The sequence below is a fragment of the Ascaphus truei genome, chromosome 19, assembly GCF_040206685.1.
Source record: "Ascaphus truei isolate aAscTru1 chromosome 19, aAscTru1.hap1, whole genome shotgun sequence".
Taxonomy (NCBI): Eukaryota; Metazoa; Chordata; class Amphibia; order Anura; family Ascaphidae; genus Ascaphus; species Ascaphus truei.
The window spans coordinates 3,528,319-3,555,623 of record NC_134501.1 but is presented as its reverse complement, the minus strand read 5'-3'; the positions used below and the strand labels follow the sequence as shown (position 1 = coordinate 3,555,623).

At 43.5% G+C, this 27,305-nt stretch overlaps 1 protein-coding gene across 7 annotated transcripts in view; it reads right to left on the bottom strand.

The window, feature by feature from the left end:
* Positions 1–27,305, bottom strand: part of ZNF536 (zinc finger protein 536) — a 422,190-nt gene that overhangs the window by 124,347 nt on the left and 270,538 nt on the right. For 6 of the 7 annotated variants that reach the window (XM_075576319.1, XM_075576320.1, XM_075576318.1 and 3 more), the window contains 2 exons: positions 22,841–22,993; positions 12,981–14,555 (listed from right to left, as the gene is read on the bottom strand). In XM_075576319.1, the coding sequence (XP_075432434.1) occupies positions 12,981–14,555; positions 22,841–22,993 (1,728 nt within the window). The remainder of the gene's footprint in view (positions 1–12,980; positions 14,556–22,840; positions 22,994–27,305) is intronic. The other variant, XM_075576322.1, reaches the window with a different exon arrangement.

The following is a 27,305-nucleotide window of genomic DNA, read 5'->3' as shown; positions in this document are numbered from 1 at the left end:
CTCAACCCAGGCCCTCCCTTTTCAACTCTGTCCATACCCCTTGAGAATACCCATTTCAAATTCCAAAAAGGGCTATCTGTCGTCCATATAAATGTCCATCGCCTGTTGCCCAAACTGGCTGAACTAAGGGCATGGTTCCTTATGCATAAACCCAAAGCCATCGTTCTCACAGAAACATGGCTAACTCCTAAAAACCTCAATGCAATTATCGTCATTCAGGGATACTCCATCTCCAGGAAAGATAGATCAAAGAGAGGAGGAGGCGTGTTATTTTATATTGAATACACCTTAAAATTGACTCTGCTAAATTATCCCCCAAGCCCAACCTCCTTTGAAATCCTAGTTGACAAAATTTGCCCCCCCCCCTCCTCTAAGCCCATTCTTATTGCTGGCATCTACAGCCCCCCTAAAGCCCCACTACAATCCCTCACTGATATCACCCAGTTTCTTCGCTCACTTCCCTCTCTGAATGAGAAGAGTGAGCTGTTACTGTAGTTCTTGGGGATTTCAACTTCAATTGGCTTGCCCTAAAAACAACAAAATTCATACACAACTCAAGTCACTAAACCTCACCCAATTTCCAAACCCACCTGGACAAACCTAAAATCTCACAACCATTCCTTACTGGACTGGATTCTATCCTCTAGTCCCAACAGAATCCAATCCTCCGGAATCCTACAGACGCAGCGCTATGGTCGGTCGCACGGCTGCGACTATGTGATGATCACCCGTGTGCAACGCCTGGACAGTCCGTGGCGCACCTCCTAGCAGTCGGTAATGGCCCATTGGGATTAATATACTGGGGGTACCTGTGTCTGAATGGGACTCGCACTGTGCGACTCCTACGGGGTTGCACCTGTCTGTAAGAGACGCGCAGTGTCAGCGAGACTGAATCAGTCGCCCTCCCTGCGCGCCTCTAACACGCGATCACGCGGCTTTTATTTTAATAACACAGTATTGAAGCAGGGGTCTCCTTAGCTGAGCCTCAGGGGCCCCCTGATTCCCAATTTACAGGCCCCGGTATGGGGTCCCGGTATCTCCCAGCATTGTTTAAATGTCCCAGTCATTTGGGCCGTGACACGGGAGAATTTAAACATGGCGGGGATTCCGACACTTCCAAAGAGGCTAAATGCGGTATCTTTATATACATTTGTGAGTGCATTTTTTCAGTGTACGTTTTTGAATTTATATTAATAATGTGTCCGCCGTCCAAGGAGGTAGCTTGATCACTAACGTCGCTCCGTAGTGTGCTGCCGCAACCATTAACCCTATGCGTTTCGCTCGCAGGGGCTTAGTCACGTTGCGGTAGACCTCTACGGAGCGCGGTGACGTTAGTGATCAAGCTACCTCCTTTGATGGTGGAAGTCAGGTGTGGAGCGGTGAAGCGGTGAAGCCGACTGCGAGTGGCGTCAATGTGAAAGAGGCAAAGACTCGCAAGACTGTCCAACTTCCGGGATCTGGTGCAAGATGCCAGCTGTGCCTGTTGATGTTTTCTCACATGTAAGTGAGCAGTACTTGTTTTTAATACATATTAGTTATACTTGTTGTGCTTGTCACACACACACACACACACACACACACACACACACACACACACACACACACACACACACACACACACACACACACACACACACACACACACACACACACACACACAATGCTATAACGTAAAAAAATTCTAAGGTAAAAGGATATTATGATGTACAATATAATGTAACCACACACTAACCTCACTGAAGAAAAAACAATGAAGTGTTGCAAGTAAAAACATTTAGATTCAATTCCAGGTTTCTAAAAGGAAACATCAAATTTAACCAGCGTTTTCCCGTTTTGAATTAAAATCTTGGTAGCTATTTCAAGCCCACAACTCAACCCTTGAACTTCTGAACACCCATTTTATTTAGAAAGTTGATTTATTCATAAGTAAATAGGATACAGTGTGGCTGGAGTGGAAGGATCAGGAGGCAGTTATTAGATGGGTAAGTACAAAGGCCTCACTGTTAGGGGCAGCGGAGGCTCCGCTGTTACTGTACCTTTCAAAACTAATATGTAACCATATCTGTTTTAAAAGAGTGATTCATATGACTCCGAATGCATGAGAAACTCTTTCTCTTCCCCACCACAGGAAACTTGAGTCTGATTTTAATGAGCTTCAATTGGAATGTGGCCTTTGAAAAGTAGTGCATTTGAAAAGATGGAACATTAAATTTTGTAATGATGTAAAACATCTTCAATTTTTGACAGGACAATGGCGCTTATTGTGCTTTATGGGCCCACTGGTGATACAAAGGTCACTTTGTATATGACTCCACAGACAGGGGCAGCAGTGAATGAAAATTAGGTTACATGTGATCAGCTTTATTATTAATCAGATGAAAATGGATTTTTAACATTTTTCTAATGAGCAACAGAGAAAGAGGAAAATACTATGAATAAAATCATGCAAGAGAACAGTAAGGCTAAAAGTGTGTTGTGAAATTACTGGGGGGAAAAACTGCTAATATGAATTTACTGTCTAAAATAAAAGTAGATATACACATTATGGCTCAAAATGTACAGATAACTGCTGAAACTGTACACTTCAGTTTGCCATATCCTTTCTTTGTTTGCAATTATACTATGTCATGTTCAACAAGTAAAGCATTTGCACGTGTCCAATTACCAGGAAATATACCACTGGGAAAAGGCAGATTTCTACTTGACTCCTGTAATGCCGGATACAGTCGGGCTGCAATACATTGCAGACACGCGCTAAACGTCCCTCTGGCAGTTATGGGGTTTACATGCAATATTTCTCTTAGTCTCTGTAGGTAACTCTCAATGAAATTTGGGGACACTTCTGAAAATGATGTCAGCCTCCCAGCTTCTCACAATTTGGGTATTTTCCAGCGTGGTATGTGAGAGACGGCGGCCCTTATTCTGCAGGGTGTGATAGCGCACATACGTGCATGACTTTAATGGGACTTTTCATGCAATAGAACGTCGTCTTACAGCATAAGGGCAGTGTGAGTTATCATATCAACTTATTCCAAGTCAAAAGGATTCTAGACTCCCAGGCCACAGGCCAATCTTTCCTTAGGCCAGGTCCCCGCATGCTACTGCAGCGCCCGCTGTGGCGGACGCTGCAGGGACGAGAACCCTCCCCTCAATGGCGCCGGGCCTGCTGCGAGGGGGGGACACAGAGCTGCGGCGAGAGTTGCTCCTGCTCTCAATAGAATTGAGAGCAGGACTCGCGATGTAGCGCTAGGCCACGCCCCCCGGCGGTTCAGCCAATGAGGGCGAACCTGCCGGGTGACGTCATGGCCGCGCCCCCGTCACTCCCCCGCTACGCCCCCTCTGGTCTCTCTTCCTGCAGCTCACTGCAGACCGGGGAATCGGCTGCAAGCGCCGCCATCCTCGCGGGCGCGCGTGCAGCGGAGGCACTGGGGCCTCAGCCTTATAGTTGATTCTATTGTAACAACGATGTCAATAGACCATCAAATTAAAATGCAAAACCAGGACTTCACTTCTATCAAACTGCCAATCATTTGGCTACGACAGGTTTAGGTAGGTTGGCCAGGTGTCCGGTATTGAACCGGACAGCCCATTATTTGGTTACTCTGGGCGGTAAAATTTAAGAAATAATACCGGACATGTATGTGTTCAGGGGGGGGACGATGATATGTATGTGTGTGTGTGGGGGGGGGGGGGGGGGGAACATGTAAGTCTATACCGGTATTACTGCTCTGTACATGTATGTGTATACCGGTATTACTTCTCTGTACATGTGTATACCGGTTTTACGTCTCCTCATGTATGTGTATACCGGTATTACCTCTCTGGGCGTGTATGTGTATACCGGTATTACGTCTCTGTACATGTATGTGCATACCGGTATTACCTCTCTGTACATGTATGTGTATACCGGTATTACGTCTCTGTACATGTATGTGTATACCGGTATTACCTCTCTGGGCGTGTATGTGTATACCGGTATTACCTCTCTGTACATGTATGTATATGGCGGTATTGCCTCTCTGCACATGTATGTATATGGCGGTATTACCTCTCTGTACATGTATGTATATGGCGGTATTGCCTCTCTGTACATGTATGTATATGGCGGTCTTGCCTCTCTGTACATGTATGTATATGGCAGTATTACCTCTCTGTACATGTATGTATATGGCGGTATTGCCTCTCTGTACATGTATGTGACCGATATTATGTCTCCCTTAGGCTGCGGTCCCAGTCAGCACTGTAGAGCACGCGCGCCCGGCGGGGGTGGGGGTGGGGGGTTGTCGCGTGCACAGCACTGCACCGCGATCTGCGGTCCTGGGAGAGAGGGAGCGTTTGTGATGGGAGGGGGCGTGACAGTGGGTTTGCAGGGGCGTTGCCATGACCCCACGCTCTGGACTCTAGATTCTGATATTACCATACTAACCGCTGTCTGCACTGGGCTCTAGAGCAGGGGTGGGCAACTCCAGTCCTCAAGGACCACCAACAGGTCAGGTTTTAACTATATTGCTACTTCTTTACAGGTGGCTCAGTCTTCTACTGAGCCCCTGATTGAGCCACCTGTGCTGAAGCTGGGATATCTTTAAAACCTGACCTGTTGGTGGCCCTTGAGGACTGGAGTTGGCCGCCCCTGCTCCAGAGAGAAACATCCACTTGAACTCCCTGACACTTAATATTTCAAATGCTCAAATCACACGAATGAAGCATCAGGTTTTAAAATTAAAACACCCCAGAAAGAGCAAGAGGAGATTTCTTAACGGACATTGAATATACTCCGTCTTCACCAATCTTGCACATTTCTCGCTCAATCCCCATGAACATTTGCCTCACCGGGGCACTTTTACCCGTGAACCTCACATGCGCCTGGCTTTGTGTTAGACTCCCATGCATTGGTAAACCCTCTTGATACATCTAAAACATATGAGCAGATACAGTATCTCTGGAGTGCTGCAGCACAGGAAAGAAAGGAAATCATCTCTGCAGACAGCATGAAAATATCTGTTAGAAGGGTAACATCAGACTATGCTTTTATTTTAAGTAAATCTCATTAACTATGAACTTTGGGAAAAAAAAATCATTAGGTATCCCCATTTAGAAATATTTTATTAGCAGCATTAATCACCCAAGTTCTTAAAAACATTGTTTTTAAATGAGAACAAATTACAATTTACATTGTAAATCAATATTGCTGCATTTCCTTTCTTAGTACTGGATACTGTGAAATGTCACTCTGATGCAGCATCAATCCAATTTCAATATAATTCATTATTTAATAAATATAATCCTCTTATCCAATGCAAGAAAACATCATAAAAAATTCAGAGGTCTTCATAGTCTCAAGAATGTGGTAGCAAAGTGTTTCCTTATTTCCTCTATAAATACTACATTACTACGCTACTTATTTATTTCCTTATGTGGTGGTAACAATTCTTTTTGATTATTATGTTAATGATTCTATAAACAAAATTCTACCTCCAGTCTATAAAAAGACAAATTTGCCTCTTTAAACCTCTTATTTTAAAAAGGGAAAGCCTTATATAACACATAATCCATGCATCTGGGGTTTATAGGGCCGGGTGTAGGCACCATATGCTTTTAATTAAAATACTAGCCTTAAAGAACCTGTTCATGGGGAAACGCATATGATCCTTTTATTACTGGTTTGCAATTTAAACAGTTTTAGCAGAAAAGGTTTGGCTTCAAGGGAATGATATGCACAAATGCCACAAACACTGCTAGTGACCTTTAAAAGCTGGAGTTAAAATCCCGCCCACTGAGGTGGGACCGAATTCTCCCTCTTTTGACAGATGTAATTGGTCACATGTGAATTGGTTCATCCAGACCCGAGAAGACATCCTACCAACCTCAACTTCTTCAGCGCTAAAAGAGCCTGCGGCGCAATGTCGTTACTACACCAGTGACGAGCATGCTCATTTAATAACAGAATTATATAGTACAGGCACACCCCGCATTAGCGTACGCAATGGGACCAGAGCATGTATGTAAAGCGAAAATGTACTTAAAGTGAAGCACTACCTTTTCCCCACTTATCGATGCATGTACTGTACGGCAATCGTCATATACGTGCATAACTGATGTAAATAACGCATGTGTAACAGACTCTATAGTCTCCCTGCTTGGGCACAGCTTCGGTACAGGTAGGGAGCCGGTATTGCTGTTCAGGACGTGCTGACAGGCGCATGCGTGAGCTGCCGTTTGTCTATAAGGCAAGATGTCCTTACTCGCGAGTGTACTTAAAGTGAGTGTCCTTAAATCGGGGTATGCCTGTACTATTTTGTTTCTATTTCTTTATTTAAAAAATCTACAAATATAATTTCACACGTAACACATATAAAGCGTACCAAACATTATAAATATTTCCTTCCCCCCCCCCTCTTACCCCCAGGATCTATAGCGGCTCCCCTCAACAAAGAGCCCAACTCAAGGTTCAGGACAATTGCTTGAGAGGTTACAATTTGACAAACTACTCTGTGGATCTGAAAGATCTAATCATTTCTGGCCGCACTGAGGTTACTTAAGATCCCATTGAGAGCGCCTACTGTAGGTACTTCATATCACTAAAGGGGTTACTGAAAATATATTGAAATGTTTATTTTAAGATGTAATTTCTCCTCAGAAGGACTTGGATAAACTGGAAATTTGGGCAGGTAAATGACATATGAGGTTTAATACAGATACATGTAAGGTTATGCATCTGGGAAACAAGAATTTAACAGGCTTCTTACAAATTAAATGGGGCAAAATTAGGTTAATCTGTAATATAAACGTATTTAGGAGTGTTTGTAGACAGCAGTCTTAGCAATAGTGCTCAATGTCATGCAGTAGTTGCAATGGGAAACAAGATCTTATCTTGCATTAAATGGGGTATGGATGAACTGGAAGAAAGCATAATTATGCCATTGTATAAAGCATCAGTAAGATCACACCTTGAATATAGAGTACAGTTTTGGACACCACTCCATAAAAAGATATATTATGGAACTAGAAAAAGTACAGAGAAGAGCCACCAAATTAATAAAGGGGATGCATAATCTGATTTATGAGGAGAGGCTAGCTAAATTAGATTTATTTACATTAGAAAAGAGGCGTCTAAGAGGGAATATGATAACAATATACAAATATATTCAGGGACAATACAAGGAGCTTTCAAACAAACTATTCATCCCACGGGCAGTACAAAGGACTCGGGGCCATCCCTTAAGGTTGGAGGAAAGGAGATTTCACCAGCAGCAAAGGAAATGGTTCTTTACAGTAAGGGCAGTTACAGTGTGGGATTCATTACCCATGGAGACTGTGATGGCAGATACAATAGATTTGTTCAAAAAAAGGTTGGACATCTTTTTAGAAAGGAAAGGTATACAAGGATATACCAAATAATTAAACCTGGGAAGGATGTTGATCCAGGGAGTAATCCGATTGCCAATTCTTGGAGTCAGGGAGGACTTTATTTTCCCCTTATGAGATATCAGATGATGTGTCACTGGGGTTTTGTGTTTGCCTTCCTCTGGATCAATATACTGTAAGTACAGGATGTAGGATAAATATCTGTCGTCTATATTTAGCATAGGTTATACTTGATGGACATTGTCTTTTTTCAACCTCATCTACTATGTAACCATGTAACTATGTAACTATGTAATATGTAACTATGTAATATGTAACTATGTAACCATGTAATATGTAACTATGTAACAATATACTTTTAACGAAAGCTGAAAAATACACAGGAGAGAAGGACATGGGAGCTAAAAGATAATGAATATGGGCTGGAGCTGGAGCTATACCTAGGAGGGGGGAGCTGGGAGAAATGAACAAGAGTGACTCTGTGAGCCAGGCAGTACAGAAGCCAAAACACATTCACACGTCAGTACTCATTATTTGTAAGAGAGCATGGAGTCATTTCGTTTCTCTCGTCTATAAGTTCCCTCCCTCCCATATGTCTATGAAAAATTAAAAGATCTCCATCTTTTTCTCCCAAATCTCTGGTCCAGGGCATGCTTTAGGGCAAGACGAGCAAGGTGGCCACCTCGGGTCCCACACCTTTCGGGGCCCCGGGCTCCCTCCTTCTGTTGGTGCCAGGATCCAACTTTCACCCGCCCAAAGGGAGGAGCTGGAGCAGGGAGCGCTGAGCCCCCCCTCCTCCAACTCCCCCTTTCTCCAACAGCCCCTCCTCCATCTACCCGCTCCTCCAGCCCCCTCCTTCCTCCAACAGCCCCCTCCTCCATCTACCCCCTCCTCCAGCCCCCCCCCTCCTCCAGCCCTCCCCCTCCTCCAGCCCCCCCCCTCCTCCAACTGCCCCCTCTTCCAGCCCCCGCCCTCCTCCAGCCCCCCCTCCTCCAACTGCCCCCCCCCCTCCTCCAACTGCCCCCCCCCCTCCTCCAGCTCCCCCCTCTTCCAACTGCCCCCTCCTCCAGCACCCCCCCTCCTCAGCTCCCCCCTCCTCCAACTGCCCCCTCCTCCAGATCCCCTCCTCCTCCAGCTCCCCCCTCTTCCAATTGCCCCATCTCCTCCAGCTCCCCTCCTCCAACTCCCCCCTCTTCCAACTTATGTGTGGGGGATGTGTGTGTGTCAGTATGTGTAGGGGATGTGTGTGTGTCAGTATGTGTGGGGGATGTGTGTGTCAGTATGTGTGGGGGATGTGTGTGTGTCAGTGTGTGTGGGGGATGTGTGTGTGTCAGTATGTGTGGGGGATGTGTGTGTCAGTATGTGTGGGGGATGTGTGTGTCAGTATGTGTGGGGGATGTGTGTGTGTCAGTATGTGTGGGGGATGTGTGTGTGTCAGTATGTGTGGGGGATGTGTGTGTGTCAGTATGTGTGGGGGATGTGTGTGTGTCAGTATGTGTGGGGGATGTGTGTGTCAGTATGTGTGGGGGATGTGTGTGTGTCAGTATGTGTGGGGGATGTGTGTGTGTCAGTATGTGTGGGGGATGTGTGTGTGTCAGTATGTGTGGGGGATGTGTGTGTGTCAGTATGTGTGGGGGATGTGTGTGTGTGTGTCAGTATGTGTGGGGGATGTGTGTGTGTCAGTATGTGTGGGGGATGTGTGTGTGTGTGTCAGTATGTGTGGGGGATGTGTGTGTGTCAGTATGTGTGGGGGATGTGTGTGTGTCAGTATGTGTGGGGGATGTGTGTGTGTCAGTATGTGTGGGGGATGTGTGTGTGTCAGTATGTGTGGGGGATGTGTGTGTGTCAGTATGTGTGGGGGATGTGTGTGTGTCAGTATGTGTGGGGGATGTGTGTGTGTCAGTATGTGTGGGGGATGTGTGTGTGTCAGTATGTGTGGGGGATGTGTGTGTGTCAGTATGTGTGGGGGATGTGTGTGTGTCAGTATGTGTGGGGGTCAGTGAATGTGTGTGTTTTTCGCGACTTACCTTTTCCGGTGCGGGCTGTCTCCTGTAGCATCGCGTTGCCATGGCAACACGATGTCATGACATCACGATGCTGCCGGAGGAGGGCTGCTCGTCAATGTAAGACCCCCTAACTTTTCTTTACAGGGGGCCCCCGCTGCCAGCGTGCTGCCTTGGGCGCCACAAACCCTAAGGCCGGCCCTGTGACATAGCGCCTGTAGCAGAGGAATGTCGGCTTAGGCTAGGTCCCCGCTGCAGCCGGCGGCGCTCGCGGCCGCGTGCGCGTCTCTCACCAGCCCCTTACTTCCTCCCTAGCTGTCCCCGGTGATGCCTCGCGTCCTGGCTCACTGCGCACTGTGACACATCAGCCAGCAGGGGCTACAACAGGGTTGTGATCCCGTGCAGCGACGCGGCAGGGAGCCAATCAGCGGGACCCTAGCCTCTGTGGTGCGGCAGGGAGCCAATCAGCGGGACATTAGCCTCTGTCTCCGCCTCCTTTCCCCTTCGTTTTCATTAAGTGCTGCTCCGCTGTCTTGTATCTGGCAGCTGGGGGGTGGGGCTGGTAGGGGGGGGTGGGGCTGGTAGGGGGGGGGGGGGGGGCTGGTAGGCTCACAAGGGCAGCTCGTTTGTGTGTGTTTTTGTATTTAGCTACCGCAATCTCGCACATTACCCCGCCCCCCATCATGGCCGTGCCCAGCCAGCCCATTTTGGCCACGCCCCCGCACCTAAACAAACTTCCTACAGACCGCAGATCGCGGTGAAGTGCCGTGCACGCACCGCCAGGACGCAAGGTGCGCATGCCAGCACGTGCAGTGGGACCGTAGCCTTATACGAAAGCGAATCAATAGTCAACTATGTAACAATGTTCTTTCAGAATAGTGAACTTCTGTATGTAACAATGGTATGTAACAATGGTATGTAACAATGGTATGTAACAATGGTATGTAACAATGGTATGTAACAATGGTATGTAACAATGGTATGTAACAATGGTATGTAACAATGGTATGTAACAATGGTACTGCCGAAATGTACTAACAGGCTAGTTTTGTGCCAAGGCAATAATAAATTACCACATGGTCCAAGGAAAAAACTAGATACATATTTGACATGGCCTAAAATTGAGGCAAGAAATGCTTTCTACACCATAAATTATGCAAATGTAGACAAATACTAGCATTACCAATATGATATGTCCTGTACAAAAATCAGATGCACTGTACACTGGCGACACACTTTATTCGAGCTCGGCTAGTCCCACGAATTCGGGTATACCCGGGTGTATTGAGGTTTGTGACTGTTTTCTGCCCGAGTGCATTGAGTTATTTTCCGGCAGGGATTGAAGCATTTTATTCCCGCTGGCTGCAATACTGCACAGTATATATATATATACTGCATTACAATTCATGAATTTATGCCATCTGGTAGACACGCGAAGCATTGCAGCCTATTAAATCCTAATCATTATCATTTAACAGATCAGCCGCCCGTCAGCCAGGCATGAACCCAGGCTGGGAAGGCAAATGCAACGGGGCTTGTCAGAGGTGAGGAGCGGCGCATTCCAGGTATCTGCCAGGTACATACCGGGTATTTGCTCGAATAAAGTGTGTCGGTGCAGTATATCTTTATTTATATAGTGCCATCCATGTACATAGCGTTTTACAATACGCGGGACATAATAATATAACACATAATGGGAATAAGCGCTTCAGACATAAAACAATGGGAAAAGGAGTCCCTGTCCCGAAGAGCTTACAATCTAAGTGGTAAGTTGGGAGAACAGAGACAGAAGGAGGGCGTTCTGATGAGTACGCCTGCAACGGGCCATGTTCAGTGCATATGAGATGTATAGTGTCAGCCGGCGGTACTACCCATACGCTTCGTTACAGAGGTGTGTTTTAACAAAGGTCCTAACGGTGGATAGAGTGGGCGAGTCGGATATTGAGGGGAAGGACATTCCAGAGGTGGGGGGCAGTGAGTGAGAAAGGTTTTAGGTGGGAAAGGACTTTAGATACAAAAGGGGTAGAGAGAAGAAATCCTAAATATGAAAAAATACTAAAAAAATGCTTGAGATACAATCCTGTATGTATACGTTTTCCTCAAGAGCTGGAAGCAAGACATCATGGAGCGGTAATACCGTTTGTGACACTGAAACTATCTGAGATACTACAGGGCATTTAGATTCCTCCCTAATTCCACTGGGTGCATCTTCCACCTTCCACTGGAGCTCAACATAGCTACATAAGGGCCGTGGGGCTTGAATGGTAGCAGCCTTTCTAAAAGTTTTCACGTGAATGATCACATCATAAATCCTACATGGCTACCCCCTAAATACAAAGGAGGACGTATGCACATCTAGGACAGGGGTCCTCAAGCGCCCCCAACAGGTCAGGTTTTAAGGATATCCCCGGACTCAAAACTGAGCCTCTGATTGAGCTGCCTGTGCTGAAGCTGGGATATCCTGAAGACCTGACCTGTTTGGGGGGAGGGGGGTTGAGGACTGGATTTGAGCCCCCCTGATATAAGGTGTATAACAACTGTGCCTGACAATCTAAATTGTAACTTTACACTGATGTTGAATTTTTTTCTGAAGTTTTTTTTTAAATTAGCAACAGAGTAACAACATATCTCAGATTACATAACAGATTATTAACATATATTGAATCATTCTTGTTTTAAGAATATTAATAATAACCGATAGACATTACGATAATTAGGAAAGAATATTGCTATAGGCTTCACTCTTTCTGAAGTTGCATCTTCTGCATGTTAAAATGTTCATATGTGCCTAAAAAAACCTATACAAGACCCCAAAAATGATTATAGAAGCACTCCATCCAGGCTGCCTGTATTTTTATCAATTACAAATATTTTGGAATCCTGAATTTATACACATATTTTGGAATCCTAACTGTCAATCAAATATTCTAGAAGTGCTAGTCTGGATTCTTAAAGGATGCATTTTCCAAATCCAGACTGTACAATGTAAGTTTGAAATACTGAAAAGTTTGCAAGTTACCATTCAATTTTTACTTGAAATATTGATGCAGTAAGTAATTGTGTGTTTTGCACTGAAGGCTTTCTGCAAATATGTATTGTGACATCACATTTCAGAAAAATAGTTGATTTTATGCATAATTTCTTAATGTATAGATTGGCGAACAGATGACACAATACATGTTATGGGGTCTATTTATCAAGTAACACAAATTACCAGTTTGTTGCTAAATTGATGCACCAGATGCGTCTCTTAGAACCAATGTATCAATTTAACAGCTGCTCACACCAGTAAGTGATTCTGGTGGTGTCAAAAGAGGGAGTTAGTTGGGAATTAGCTGACACAGATAATCTAGTTAGATGTATCAGTATCTGTTCAATGGGCCGTCATTTTTCTACATTTGTTTGCAGCACAAAATCTGCCCGGTTTGGTGCGATTGAAATCGCTAGGTTTTGCTTGATGTGCGACAAATTTAAGAAACTTGTTTGCGACACCGTCTCAGAAAAACAGAAATGGAATGAGCTATTTGCTCAATATTGCAAACCCAGGAACATTGATAAATAGGCCCCTAAGTGTTTAAAAAACCAAACGTTAAGTCTCTCATGCCAACTTACCACACAGGTCTGCTCTCTTGATACATCCACTATTTGCTGTGTTGCTTGCAAGTCCATTAAAAGCTGCCACGCCATCTGAGCTGTAAGCTCTTAATACAGAGAGCATGTTCACCTGCTTCTCCATTACGTCTTGACTAGGAACTTGATCAGGCTTCATTGAACCTTGTGGTGTTTCATGCAATAAAGAAAGGTTTGAATGCCATTGCTTCTCTGTTATTTGTGATGGACAAACAAGTCCTTCTGCAGAATTCAGGGCAACTGCATTTGTTGTGTTGCCATCCACATCGTCTTCTTTGTTCAGATCATCTGGTACGTTCATGTTCTCTGGCTCCGTTTCAATTTCCTCATCATCATTGTCATCCTCTTTACAAGTTTCCATATCTTCAGATGAGGTTTCATCAGAGAGATCATCAGTAGCAACCGTATTTACAGAGTCACATTGTAAAATGTGTAGATCATCTTCAGGTTGGGATTTTGCATCGGTTTCCATGTTGGAACAAGAGTTTTGTGTATTTGCCCCAACTGTCCCAGGGTACACCCCAAACTGCTTATAGAATTCCGTGGAAAAGTTATTAAATGTGGGATCCATATGGCTGGACCAAGCGGTGCTTTTCTGTTCTGCTAAAGCCTCTTTAGTGCTTGGCTGTTGTGGGATTTTATCAGAAGAATGCAGTGGACTTATTTTTGACACCATCATTTCCTTACCACGTTGTACAGAAGAAGAGGCTGCCATCAGTTTATTTGCAGAAGCCATCGGTTCCCTTAGTTGATCTTTCATGTGCCCTGGGGCTCCAATGACATTATCTTTATGCTTTGCTTTGCCTAGATGATTGGCTTGGAGATGAAGAGCCATAAGTTCCATGGACGACGTGGTGAAAGAACAAAATAAGCAACCATGCCAGGCAATGTTATCTTGGACTGTGACAGATGAACCTGGAAGAGACGGTGCATCTGGTCTTACAGACAAGTCTAGAGGCTCATACTGAGATTTCTCCATTTTCTTTTTAGGGGTTTTGCTTTCCATCTTTTCTTCGCAATTGTCTGATCTGTGTTTTTTTATAGGAAGAGAGTCCAGTAAGGCCTTTTCTTTAATTTCCTTCTCTTTCTTTAAAGAACTAAGTACAAAGCTGTCCATAAAGGCCTGCAAAGACCCTTGGAAGTTTACACCATTTCCTACAATGTTTTGATACGCTCTTCCAAATTCAGAAAAGTTTGGTCCTTTGGAGGAAATCTCTGACTTCTTTAGAGCTTCTGAAGAAGACTCAGAACTTATACCACTCGATTGGCCCTGACGATCTCCAGAAGAAAGCATTCCAGGAGGCCACTGCTGAGAGACCATTCCACTTCTGAAATCCATTCCAGGGAGGCCTTTAAATGCACCTCTCAGTATATCAGGTCTTATAAAGAGAGAGCTTTTACTTGAAGTTTCATCCTTGTGCTCTTGACTTTGAGGCTGCCCAGGAAGAGGTCCAGACCCATTTTGCCTCTCCCTGTGGTGGCGTTCCAGGTGGTATTTCAGGGATGCGGACTGAGTGCCAGCATAGTCACAATGAGGGCACTTATATGGCTTCTCGCCTAAAATACAAAAAAGATACATTATATTGAGAGTTACCAATACTTTCAGATTGACTACAGTACGGTATATGGAACATTTTTATGTCTTCTACATTTCAACTTAAAATAAATGTTATTGAACTACCAATTGTTTTACCAACATTACATTTTTGTTACAAAATTAGTATTACACCTTAAATTGGTTCTTCAAATTATTCGGGAACTGCCTACTCTTCTGCAAAATGCAGCTATCTCTTTCTTTATCTAGTAATAAAAAAATGCAGTAGAATTAAAATCTGTGCTTATTAAAATGTAGAATAACAGTTTCACCCTCAGCAAATATTAAGAGCTCTGGGTTAAAAAAAAAGAACAGACAGTCGAACAAACTAAGGGCTGTGATATTCTGCGTATACAATCGCTGTAACATTTGTTTAAATTATACACATGGAAACCATTTTTAAGCCCAAAAAGTTTTATGGCACAGTTACGCAAGACTGAAATGAATGATTTAAGTCATGCTCTGCAGTAAATCATGGATATAATTAGCAAATGGCATACTGCACAAGTAATCTATCATTATTTAGAGGGCACCATTCCAGATGGATTCAGAAATCTGCAGACCTACTGCATTGTTTCCAAATAAAGATCTATAAATACAGATTCTCTAAAATATTAATGCTGTTACATTACTATTGCTGCGCATAAGAACATATAGTTTAAATGAAATGTAGTCAATAAAACTGAAGAGAATCCCACTAATGAAGAAATACAAAACATATTTAGATTCTATATTTTATATTGTAATTATCTGCAAAGGTTTGCAGGGCTTTAAATGTGTATTTATGGCATTTCCAAGCTCTACAAATAAAATGTGTAATGTGCCTAAAATGTTTGTTTTTCTACAAACCAAGAATGGCTTAGGCATTGTTTAAAATCCCAGAACACGAATCCCATCATTTTGTGGAAGTGTTCTTTTTAATGATAAAGATAACGTTAGCATATTACATTAACACATAACACATATCCATATAATCCCTAGGAGAGTTTGTATTCATGCAAATTCATTTTTACAGTATATAAAACTGCTGGGAAAGGAGTTGTCCATCACTGTAAATTTATTGTTTAAAAGTGAAAGTTCACTGTCCAAAACAACTTTTGCCCCCCTAATTTATGTCTATTGTTTAAAGCAGCAATACAATATACCCCGTTTTCTTATTATTATTTCTATATGTAAAGCATGTGAAAATGTACAAGTCTACAGTCTTACCTAAGCCGACAATTGTTTAGTGCTACTGTTTTATAAATCTGTAAAAATACTGATTGTGTGCCTATCAAAATGGCCGCCTTCTATCTTTGTGCTGCAGTCTGTGAAATTCTGCAGCTGATATGTAACAGTATACTACTAAGTGCATGTGTACACATTATTATTACAGCTTTCAGAGTAATAGACAGTCAACTGTTTAAAACGCAGCAACCGATCTCTTTGTGATACTTTGTTGCCAAAGGGCAGGGCTCAAAAAGTTGTGTGTGAGAGCCTGTTTCAAAAGAGGAAGTGGATTTGACTTTCTAAATGGTTGCTGTAGCAACCAACGGATGATCAGTACATTTAAAAAATCATTAAATATTAAGTTTAAAAATATGGAAAAATTGCGTTTAAAAAAAAATGCAAATGGTATTATCTAATACTACAGAAATGATATATTTAAAAACACATCTAGGATTTTCAAGTTTTGCTTCTTTAATGATTTTTTAAGATTTTCCCAATTTTAAATATACTTTATCTGAGTAGAGTCACAGAGAACAGTGTAGGCAATATTAGATCATAATCATAATCTCAAAAACAACGCACGGTAACAACCTAATAAGTCCATTAACTGAAGAAAGAATTGAAATACAAACAGAAAGCGGCAGATGGATAATATGCTGAAATAACATACATTACACTGGGCTTGCACTGGAATATTCCCGCTAGGTAAATGGTGTCTGCAGTAGGATTGAAGTCATTAGCCTGATGCATACATTTCATGCACTGCAGGCCGTGCACCAACCCACACGCACAAGTAACTTAACCTGGCTCGTTCAACAGCCCCCCATGTCTCTCACCTATGAGGTGAATACTTATCTCACATGTTCCTAAAGGAGCCGTCCAAGCTATGCGTTTAAAAAAAAGTCAGAGGATTGACGCAGGGGGTCTCCGAAGCAGAACCCCATTAATTTCAGCTCTGGGGACCCCCTGGCTCCCCGATACTTTCCTCCATCAGTGCTGCCGGTATCTCTGGGCTGTTTAAATCTCCCAGTCACGCGGCCAACAGGAAGCCGCAAGGGATGAAATGATGGCGTCCTGTTGGTCATGTGATGCAGGACATTTAAGCCGCCATTACGAGAACCCCACACTGCCCAGCCAGAGCTAGTGCCGGCACTCCCGTATGGAGGTACGTATCTCTGGAAGCGGGGCGTCTTTAATAGTGGCTTCATTTTAAACATCTTTAGAAACTTTTTATCAGTGGTGATAAAAACTCTGAGTTTTGCACATTTATATAATAATAATAATTATTATTATATATACCTAAACATTTCCTGCTCAGGGTTTCTATACCTGGGATGTGCTAACTTTTTTGTTTGAGCCCCAATGCCTGCTCTCCCCCCCCCCCTCCCCGCTCATGCCCTCCCCTTACCTTTCCACCGGCATCGGTTGCGTAATTTGACGTCACAACGTCATGTGACGTTGCGTTGCCATTTGACCCAGCCTTGTCATTTGACTCGGCGTTGTCATGGCGACTCATCGCCAGAAGCCACCAGAGAGAAGGTAAGGGACATACAGTGACTTCACGCTTGGCCTCTGTATGCGCCGCACCCGCCCTTTCCCCCAGAAAATGTCACCCCCCCAAGTTTGCGCAGGGGGGTGAGAGAGGAGGGGAGGAGAGAGAGGATGAGGGGAGTGGGTTGGCAGAGGAGGAGGGGGGTGAGAGAGGGGCAGGGGGGGAAAGGAGAGGAGGGGAGGTGAGGGAGGAGGGGGTGAGAGAGGAGGGGAGGGTGTGAGAAAGGAGGAGGGGAGGGGGTGAGAGGATGAGGAAGGGTGCAACAATCTTGGAATGTGTGGGAGGAGCAGTAAGATCAGTATTGCTCGCCATGTACAGTGTGACTGCAGGTCAATTATTTATAAATGATCTGACCATTACGTAATTTGTTCTAAATTTCACTCCAAACATGCACCAATTTGCACCATTTCATATTCTATTTCCTAAAACAAATCCTAGGGAGGGCACAGACACCCTCCCCCCCCCACAAACGCCACTCCCTCCTACCCACCAACTACATCCCACCCACCCACCCATCCCACCAACTCCATAACCAACCAACTAACCCACTAACTCCCTCCCACCCGCTCCCTCCCACCCAAACACTCCCTCCCACCCGCTCCCTCCCACCCAAACACTCCCTCCCACCCGCTCCCTGCCACCCAAACACTAATAACACTCCCTCCCACCCACTCCCACTCCCTCTCTCCCAAGTCTCCTACCCAGATTTTTTTACGAAACAGAATATAAATTGGTGCAAATTGGTGAATACTTGGAGTGAAATTTTGAAAAATGATGTAGCAGTCGGATAATTTATAAATAACATTCTTCTCCACCAGCGATTCTCGCGCGTCGCACCTTTCACCATTGTGTTCAGTGTTTTTGGAAAAGTCACCTGGCCCCCCTATATACAATCAGGGTACTGAACACATCAGATGAATCCCATGATTTGCTTTTGCTAAGCTTGCTTATGTTCAGACCCTTTAGCGATAGAGCCAGCCCTGTACCACCCTCCCTACCATGTATTACGTTTAGGAGGAATCTCGCCACATTACGAGATATCCTAGAAATCCCTTTTAGAAGATCCTGTATTGTGACTTTCTGAGTAATGTTCCTAACTCTTCTGTTTATTTTTACTAATAAAAAGGGGGTCACTCTATATCTGCCGAAGCAGCTGTTTGGGACGTATTTAGCTCCAAATCCCCATTTAAGTCTACAGGTACTTTCAGCCTAAAACAGCCAAATCCGGCCCATAATACTTTAAAATTACATATCATATTCCTAAAATAATATACCTCGTTGGCTACTCAAGGTTTCTTGTGCCATGTCCTCCTATTGTTCTGTATGCTCCCACGTTTCATGTTTGGTGATTTATCCTATTACTCCGAAAACACCTTACTGACACTTAGTTATGGGAACGTATTTTTGCCACAAAGCATCATGGCGCACCATTTCTCAAGCTGAACTGCACCATACCGCTTCCTTAAAGCGGCTTTCTCAGGCGCGCAAGTTCAGGCGTGGCCAACTCCAGTCCTTAAGGGCCACCAGCAGGCTTTAAGGATATCCCTGCTTCAGCACAGGCGGCTCAATCAATGGCTCAGTCAAAGCAGGCATAACCGGACCTGTTGGTGGCCGTAGAGGACAGGAGATGGCCGCCCCAGTGCCAGATCATAAAAAGTAAAATACATGATTGAGACGCCTAATAAGGTCTATATCAAAAGTCAAGTGCAATGCAACCCTTCAGTCCGGAATAAAGTTCATTTAGGGACTTAATACTGTCACAGTGACTTCCAATCTCTAATTAAAGATGAGATAAAAGGACTGGAATACAGATACAGTACTGCCAGTGTTTGTTGCATGCATGTTTAGTATATTACAAATGGTTTTATTTGGCTGAAGTTGCCCTAACTGGGAAATGGCATTACTTTATATACAGCCTTTGATATTTATTTAGACTTTCCAAACCTCTTTACTTAAGTAATACGGGAAGAGATAAATGGCTCGTTCCTTCACAGTGAAGTTTCAGTACATTAATATAAATTGTACACTTATTCCCCCAAAGCATATATATGTTGTAAACCTGAAGACTTTTTACACAGCTGCTTATTGCTAAACAGGGCCGTGTCCAGAAGGGGACAATCTGTGTCTCTAATTGCTGTCACTGAAGCCGAGATTCATTACGGGACTTTCCCATTAAAATGTGAGCATTAATTTGTATAATGAAATATCACCCACTGCAGTGTTCATTAGCCATGCCCTACTGTATACTACTGCACATTGTTAGCTACCTAGAAACTGTAGTTAATTCCACTAATGGATATTTCCCTACTTAGTGTTTGCTGGGAAATTTATACTGTAACATTACCTCTTAAACTTTTAAAGAAATTTAAATTCAATCAATTATTTCCAACAAAAGTTTGGGATGTCATTAGGCCAGGAGGGGGAGAAAGCAAGCACTGCAGCGTTACAGACGGAAACAAGAGAAATAAAGGAAATGTGTTTTTAGAGCATAATCGAAAAAAGTGAGCTGAAGAAAGGTTAATGCGGCACCTGTGGATAGCACGTTGGGGTGTGCAACGTGATGAATAAACTCAGCTGACCATTCATTTCTGCCTGTCCTCCTATCAAAACCAGAGGCGATAGGGATAAACAGGCCTATTTGTTTGAAAACTATTTGCAAATGAAATATATTGATTGGTTCTGTAATTTTTTGCTTGATCGCTTAGCTGAAATTTACATAATTCACAAAATGTTCCAAATAGCTCAATGTAAAACCAAGAAAAGGACATGTAGGAAACTTAAGACGCTCAAATCAATCTTTGCTAGTTTACAGCTCGAGAACCTCTTGGAGGACTAGTCTGTTCACCACTTTTTGTATGTTTTAATAAAGCCTATCATTTGTCACTATCTTGGGGACCCCAGTTTTTCATCTCGCCAGGGGACCATCTGGATTGTGTGTGAGTGCCTCGGGGCAACTTCCATTGCAATCGAGAACCTCTTGACCCTAGCCAAATGAGTCCCCAAAAATATGTAGAACAAGTAAAGAATCAGGGGGATGTTCTCCTTTGTCCGAAGACCCCATTGACCAGAATGTTTTTTTTCTTCGGACGAACACCTTCTTGAGATTGAGATGACGTTAGATACGAAAATATTACAATCTAAACTGAGAAGCTCTATCTCTTTTAGAAGGATTGAAACGGTTTACTTTTCTATATTTCTGAGCACTGCTCAGAGACATAAACCTACGAGTGAAATCAGGGAGATTTGGGGGTACGGGACCCAAAAATAGCATTTTCATGGAACGATGTAGACAAAGCAGTGAGGCTCAACTGACAAATAGGAGATTGCTGACGCTGCAAACCGCCGAGACTCACAGCGAGAGTTTCCAGAAGTGCGCTAACAGTAATGCGCCAGGCCATGTGTTTTCATTATATTACAACTCTATGAATAATAATTGGATTATAGATGTAGCCGCCCTTACTGTTTACGGTGTCGCGATCGCGTGCTGTCCCGTGACCGCGTCGATTGCGGCCCGGGAGGATTAACAATGCAAGGGATCCCATTGAAAGGATTGGACCGCTCGCAGCGGCGTCACCGCAGCCACCTCCCACAGCACCGCGTTTTCCAGGGTTTCGGTCGCGGCGCCGAAAATAGTAAGGACAGCTAGATCTGTTAGCTTGTCTTTGCCATCATAGCATTTTTCCAATATTTGCATCAAAAGGGTAAGTATTGATATTATTTCAGGTTATTTCTTTCTCGCGCGTTTTGCTCAAGGAGCCTAGAATGTGGGATTATGCATCAAGTTCGATTTTGCCCTAAAATAAACTGTAAGGCTCATGTCCACAAAGTTCTGTTAGGTCATAATGCCATTTTATCAAAATCAGTAACGGATATTAACTGTTTCCAGAGGTTAACGAAAATCCACAGAGCTAAATATATGCAAAAACAGTATCCGCTAAGTTACCAATGCCTTGCGTTCGCTTCAAAAAACATGGAGTTTAAGCCAGTCTTACCCAAAGGCGCGTTACTCCCACACAGACCTGAATACGTGTTTAATTAAACTTAAAAAATAGAAGATAGGAGAGGGGACGATCCCTGTAAATAACAATATGATAGTTAAATCAGACCTTACTGGGGTCTTACACATACCCAGACCCTCTAACAGCCCTATGTCTGGGTCTGGGTGGGAATAACGCTAAGTTTAGCTCTGACCTCACGTTACATCCCTGCGGTAACTATACCGGCGCTCTGGGGATCGGCGCTGTAACAGGGAACGCCTCTTTTACATATCATTAGCACTAACGTCCGTTATAGTAACGCACGGGCTCGTTACGGCTGAAAGCAGCACTTAGCCCATCGTTACTGAGCTTTGAAGATCCCCGTTAGCACTTAACGAGACGGTAACTGAAGTTATGTCAAGAACTGAGCATTGTCGATCCGGGCCTAAGGGGGTTCATTATTGAACTTTGATAATGCCGATAGGGGTAAAATCACATTGAGGTACTTATAGGGGAACTGCCATTGAAGTACATATAAGGGATCTCCCATTGAAGTACATATAAGGGATCTCCCATTGAGGTACATGTAGGGGATCTCCCATTGAGGTACATATAAGGGATATCCCATTGAGGTTCATATAGGGGATCTCCCATTGAGGTACATTTAGGGGATCTCCCATTGAGGTTCATATAGTGGATCTCCCATTGAAGTACATATAAGGGATCTCCCATTGAGGTTCATATAGGGGATTTCCCATTGAGGTACATATAGGGGATCTCAATGGACGTTTCAGTGCAACAGTGCCATTATCAGCACTAGCACGCTTTATTGAATACCCCCCCCACTAGAGATGCCTTTTGAACATGCACCTATCGGAGTCAATGCACCAAGATATGCTGTCCTTTTTGCTGTCCTTTTTTTTACCCCATTCTTGTGGCTCCTGGAGAGTTTACAGAGGTAAATAGGAGTTAGACAGAGATCCATAACACTCACATGATAATGAAATGTACCGTACTTTGTACGTACATCAAACACTTTTTCATACTATCCAGTACAAATCTTAACTGAATCTGTGGATTTGAGTCAAAGATAAAGAACTTGGCTAACAAAGACCAGGGTTGGGCAGGTCCTGTCCTCAAGGACTACCAACAGGTCAGATTTTAAGGGTATCCCTGCTTCAGCACAGGTGGCTCAAGAAGTCCCTGCTTCAGCAAAGGTGGCTTAGAGGCTCAGTCTTCAACTGAGCCACTGATTGAGCCACCTGTGCTGAAGCAGGGATACCCTTAACACCTGACCTGTTGGTGGCTCTTGAGGACTAGACTTCCCAATCCCTGTTTAAGACAATATATATATTTATATATATGAATAGTACATAGTGTATTCCTGGTGACAATTCACAGGAGTATGATAGATAATCCCCCTCTGTGTCTAAATTGTAAAACCACAGGGGTTTTCGTGGGGGGGGGGGCAGTTCCTACTTTCTATGGCCTGAGCGTGGCTAGGTCTTACCTGTATGTATCCTTAAATGCACCTTTAAGTGGTGTGATGTCCTAAAAGTTTTTCCACAGTAAGGACAGTCCTTCATGGCAGAGCCAAGGTTTCTATCTCTCAGCATAGCTGGCTGCTGCCCTCCTACTGATCTTCCAGCTTCTTCCCCCATATCTGCAACAAAGAGACGTTCACTTCTAACATCACGTAAGCACGTCAGAAGCTGTTCATACATCAGGAGAGAACGCCGGGCAATACTCTGCCTGTCTATCTCGTGTGCTCGCTCTATCACAAGGCTGTCAATTCCTGTGATTGTTATTTCGCGGAGATAATTTCATCTTTTTAGTCATTATTTTAAGCAGCATACGGTATCTTAATAGTGAACTGAACTACACAAGAAAAGAGGCAGCTGCGGGAGATCATCCTTTTTATCCTCTCCTGATATCCAACATACCCAAAAAGTTCGAAATGTTAACAGGTACAGTTTAAAGCAATCTGCAGGGAATACAGACCGCCCACTGGTCCCGCGCCGCTCTGACGGGAATTAGCATTATAAATAACTGAATATTGGTTACCAAAATGTTTCTTAAATTACAATTCGTTCAGGTTTTGGATGGAATACGCATGAAAAACTTTGCAAAATAGAAAAGAAGTGCAGTTTAATTGCTAAATTAATGTAACTGAGTTTCTACACAATTAAAAGTAAAGCAGAAATAAAGTGGGATTTTAAAATGGCAATTAATTTTACACCACGCTAAAGACCTCTCTAGAAGTGGATTGTTTAACTACAAATGTATGCAGACTCATTTTGACATGCGTGAGCGTGATAAAGAGACCACAAGATTAACTGTAAAAGCAATCAAGTCCTTGTTAAATATATGTGGTAGGTGACACTATACACAATATACAAGTTCTTCTTCATATTGTGTTTTCTACAGAAATAAAATGAATTGTATTAAAAAAAAAAATCTTTTTTCAAGTTATACCATACTGTATAACATTAGAATGCCGTGAATTTTAACCAGAAAAACAAATAATGATAAGAAAACATATTTATGTTTCTGCAGGGTTCGAGTTACTAAAGAGCAATAGTTATTATCAATTATTATCAGATGTCTTGATTTATAATGCGCTGTATGCACGGTTGATGCTATATAAATAACAAAAATATTAATATACACACATGCATTCAATTCTATGCCTTGTGAACATTCGGGCTTTAATTCATCTAGCAACGAAACAGTTATTCGTTGAGCTATTTGGGCCGTTTGTGTTAGGAAAGGCTTCTATTGTTATCTTATCAATATTGACACAGCTGGAAACTGAACAAAAACTAGCTCAGGAAAAGGGGTCTTAGGGATGACACGCTGTCCTCTGAAGTGAGACATTCTGGTTGATGCGGTTGCAAGACAAGTCTTGGGCAAGTCAGTTTATATCAGGGGTGAGCAACTGCGGTCTTCGAGGGCCGCCAACAGGTCAAGTTGTCAGGACATCCCTGCTTCAGCACAGGTGTCTTAATCAGTCCCTGCTTCAGCTTCTTTGACTGGGCCACTGATTGAGCCACCTGTGCTGAAGCAGGGATATCCTGAAAACCTGACCTGTTGGCGGCCCTTGTTGTGCTGGTGTAGTTCGGTCGTGTTCGATGCACTAGCAGCACCATATCCTAATACGTGAAGAACTGAGTCATGGTGAAAAACCCGTCACGTTTGGCCATTTTGAGATCCCGTTGAAATGGCCTCTCCCGTACGCCCTGACTCAGCTTCAGCAGAAGTGGCATTAAGTTGTGGGGGTGAGGGACAATAGCGATCACTCTTCCCCTTCCGTTACAGCCGGTTTCCCCCCAAAAAGTCATAACTTGTAAAAAGGACTAGATAGCGTCATACGTCGAATTTCCTTTACCGCAATCTGGCGTTTGATTTTTTCTTCTGCCCATAGTCCTTGATGTGGGGACTTTATTATATTCCAAAACTTCTAATTATTTTTTTAGAGGCATATACCAAATTTAAGTTGGCACCGGTCAATGTTTTCCCGCTGATAAATCCGGTCCATGTTATGTTCAATCTTTATTGGTGCCATTTTATTAAAAAGTATTGTTTCCAGCTCGATGGCACGACTATACTTTGTGCTTCAAAAACAAATTACAAACAAGTTATTAAACGTTAATGAGCGGGATATCATTTGGACTATTGGTGTAGTGGGAGTTTTTAGCTTCAGTGGTTTCTCCAAAAATACTGGACACAACGGTCAAGAGTCCTGAGCAGACAAGTGGATACTTTCTTAAGTGTACAGTGAACGGCTTCTGCCGCTATGTTAAAAACTTTATTGTAGAGAATATATATGGGATGTGGAAAATCCCAGTCTTCTGTTTTTCAAGTGATTAATCAAATTAAAAATAAAGCTTGGCTTTTAATAATGTTTTAAAAAATATATATATATATACAGGCAAAAGGAAATAATGATAAAGAAAAAAAAGGCTATTAAAAGTCAAGTGGTATTATTCATTTAATTATTCGCTTGAGTGCATCAAAAACAGAACGCGGGGACTCTCTTATCCCATATACTTTCTCTGCTGTTCATCGGGATCTGTACAATGCCCCCTCCCCGATATCCTCAGGGCCTGAGTGATTGGTGATTATATTTAGTTATACCACTGTGAGCGGTTCTTTAACTCTGTATAGCAGGCGTAGCCCATTTCAGTTCTCAAGAGCTACCAACAGGTCAGGTTTTCAGAATATCCCTGGTTCAGCACAGGTGGCTCAATCAGTGGCTCTGTCTTCGGTTGGCCACCCCTGCGGTATAGGGTGTCAACAACATTTCATTGCGCCTAAATAATAAATTCCCAAATGACAGCGAACATAAAAGATCAAAAGTTTCGCCATCCAGGCCTTGTACCCAGGGGCACACTCTGTGTGACACTCGGGCAGACGGGCACGTCACCCTATACCGTTTGCAGAAACCCTTCCAAAACGTTACATTGCTTATGCCAGGGGTGCACAAACGTTTCCCCGTGCGCACCCCTGCCTGCTCTCCTCTGCGGCGCGCCCCCTCCACTCCCCCTGCTCGGCCCTGGCGTCAAATGACGCGTGGGGTCATGTGACGTCACGTTGCCATCACGTGACCCCGCAGCGTCATTTGAGGCCGGGTTACCATGACGACGCGTCGCTGGCAGGTAAGTGTGTTATAGATGTCTCTCGAGGTCCCCTGGCATTTAATTTAAATGCCTTGGGTGAGAGCGCGGGCCTCTGCAACTGCCACAGCCCCCCAGAAAATCTCACGCCCCCCAGTTTGCGCACCCCTAGCTTATGTTAATCCTGGAACAGCCATGGTCGTATGGTTTCAAAGGCCAAAAAAATTAACTGGGGAGACCAGATGGCAATGTCATTGCTGGCTTCCTTAATGGGAGATTTTATTTTAATGAATTTAACCACTTCAGTGCCAGAAGCAGCAGCAGCTGCAGCAGCAGCAGCAGCAGCAGCACTGCACATCTCTGGCAGGGAGGAATTGTAAGGGATGGAGAACCAGCTTCATGGGGAATATAGGGACAGGCACAAGCAGTGGCACTGCACCCACAGTATGTAGCAGAGATGTTTACATTCATGGGATTTGCTGCAATAAATAATATAAATATGGAACAAACCTTTGTAATCTGCCTCAGACATATTTTATAAATAGATACAGCACAAAAGGACATCACTCTCGTGTTTGTATACAGTAAATACTTATTGCATTACTGTACCCCATTCACTGTAACTCCTTCCCTCCCGCTGCTGGGAAGGGGCGGCCACGCCCAGGCACTTTTTGTGCCAATCATAAGAATTGCAGAATCAGTTTGGTTTCAAGCTTTTAATGATTCTCCAGCAGTTGGAGAGGTTATGCACCAAATTCACGGTAGCACCGGAAAGAAAGCAGAACTGGGAGCTAGTATTTCTCCATCTGCTTAAAATGACTGTTTTCTCAAGAAGTTTCCCAAATATTGTCAATTAAAATGACTTTTTTTCATATCACTATATATAGATGTATAGATCTGGTAAGCAAATCCGGATATGTGACTTATCAAAATCAAGCTTATCAGAAATCAACAAAGCCACTAGACTTACATGAAGAGAAGTGGGTGGCCCGAAGATGCAGGCTTTTAGATATTCGGGACTATAAGCCTCTTAAAAAGGAGTGTTTTCCTCTGATGACTGTGAATAAAGAGCCTCGGATGGAAGAGAAGAATAGATCGCTGCATGTCTGCCTTTGTGTGTCAGGTTGCAGAGCTCGGTGCAATGTTTTCACTGTGTGTCTAAGATCCGTTTCTTAATATTTGCAAGATTCATTTATCAATTGAACTTGATACCCTGAAACATAATTACGCCTGTGTTTACCTTCCCATTACTATGGATTACAAGGAGACACGTGAAAATAAAAGCATCGTAGGTTTACATTTCAGATACACTAAAAACAGGGGTGACCAACTCCAGTCTTCAACGGTCATCAACAGGTC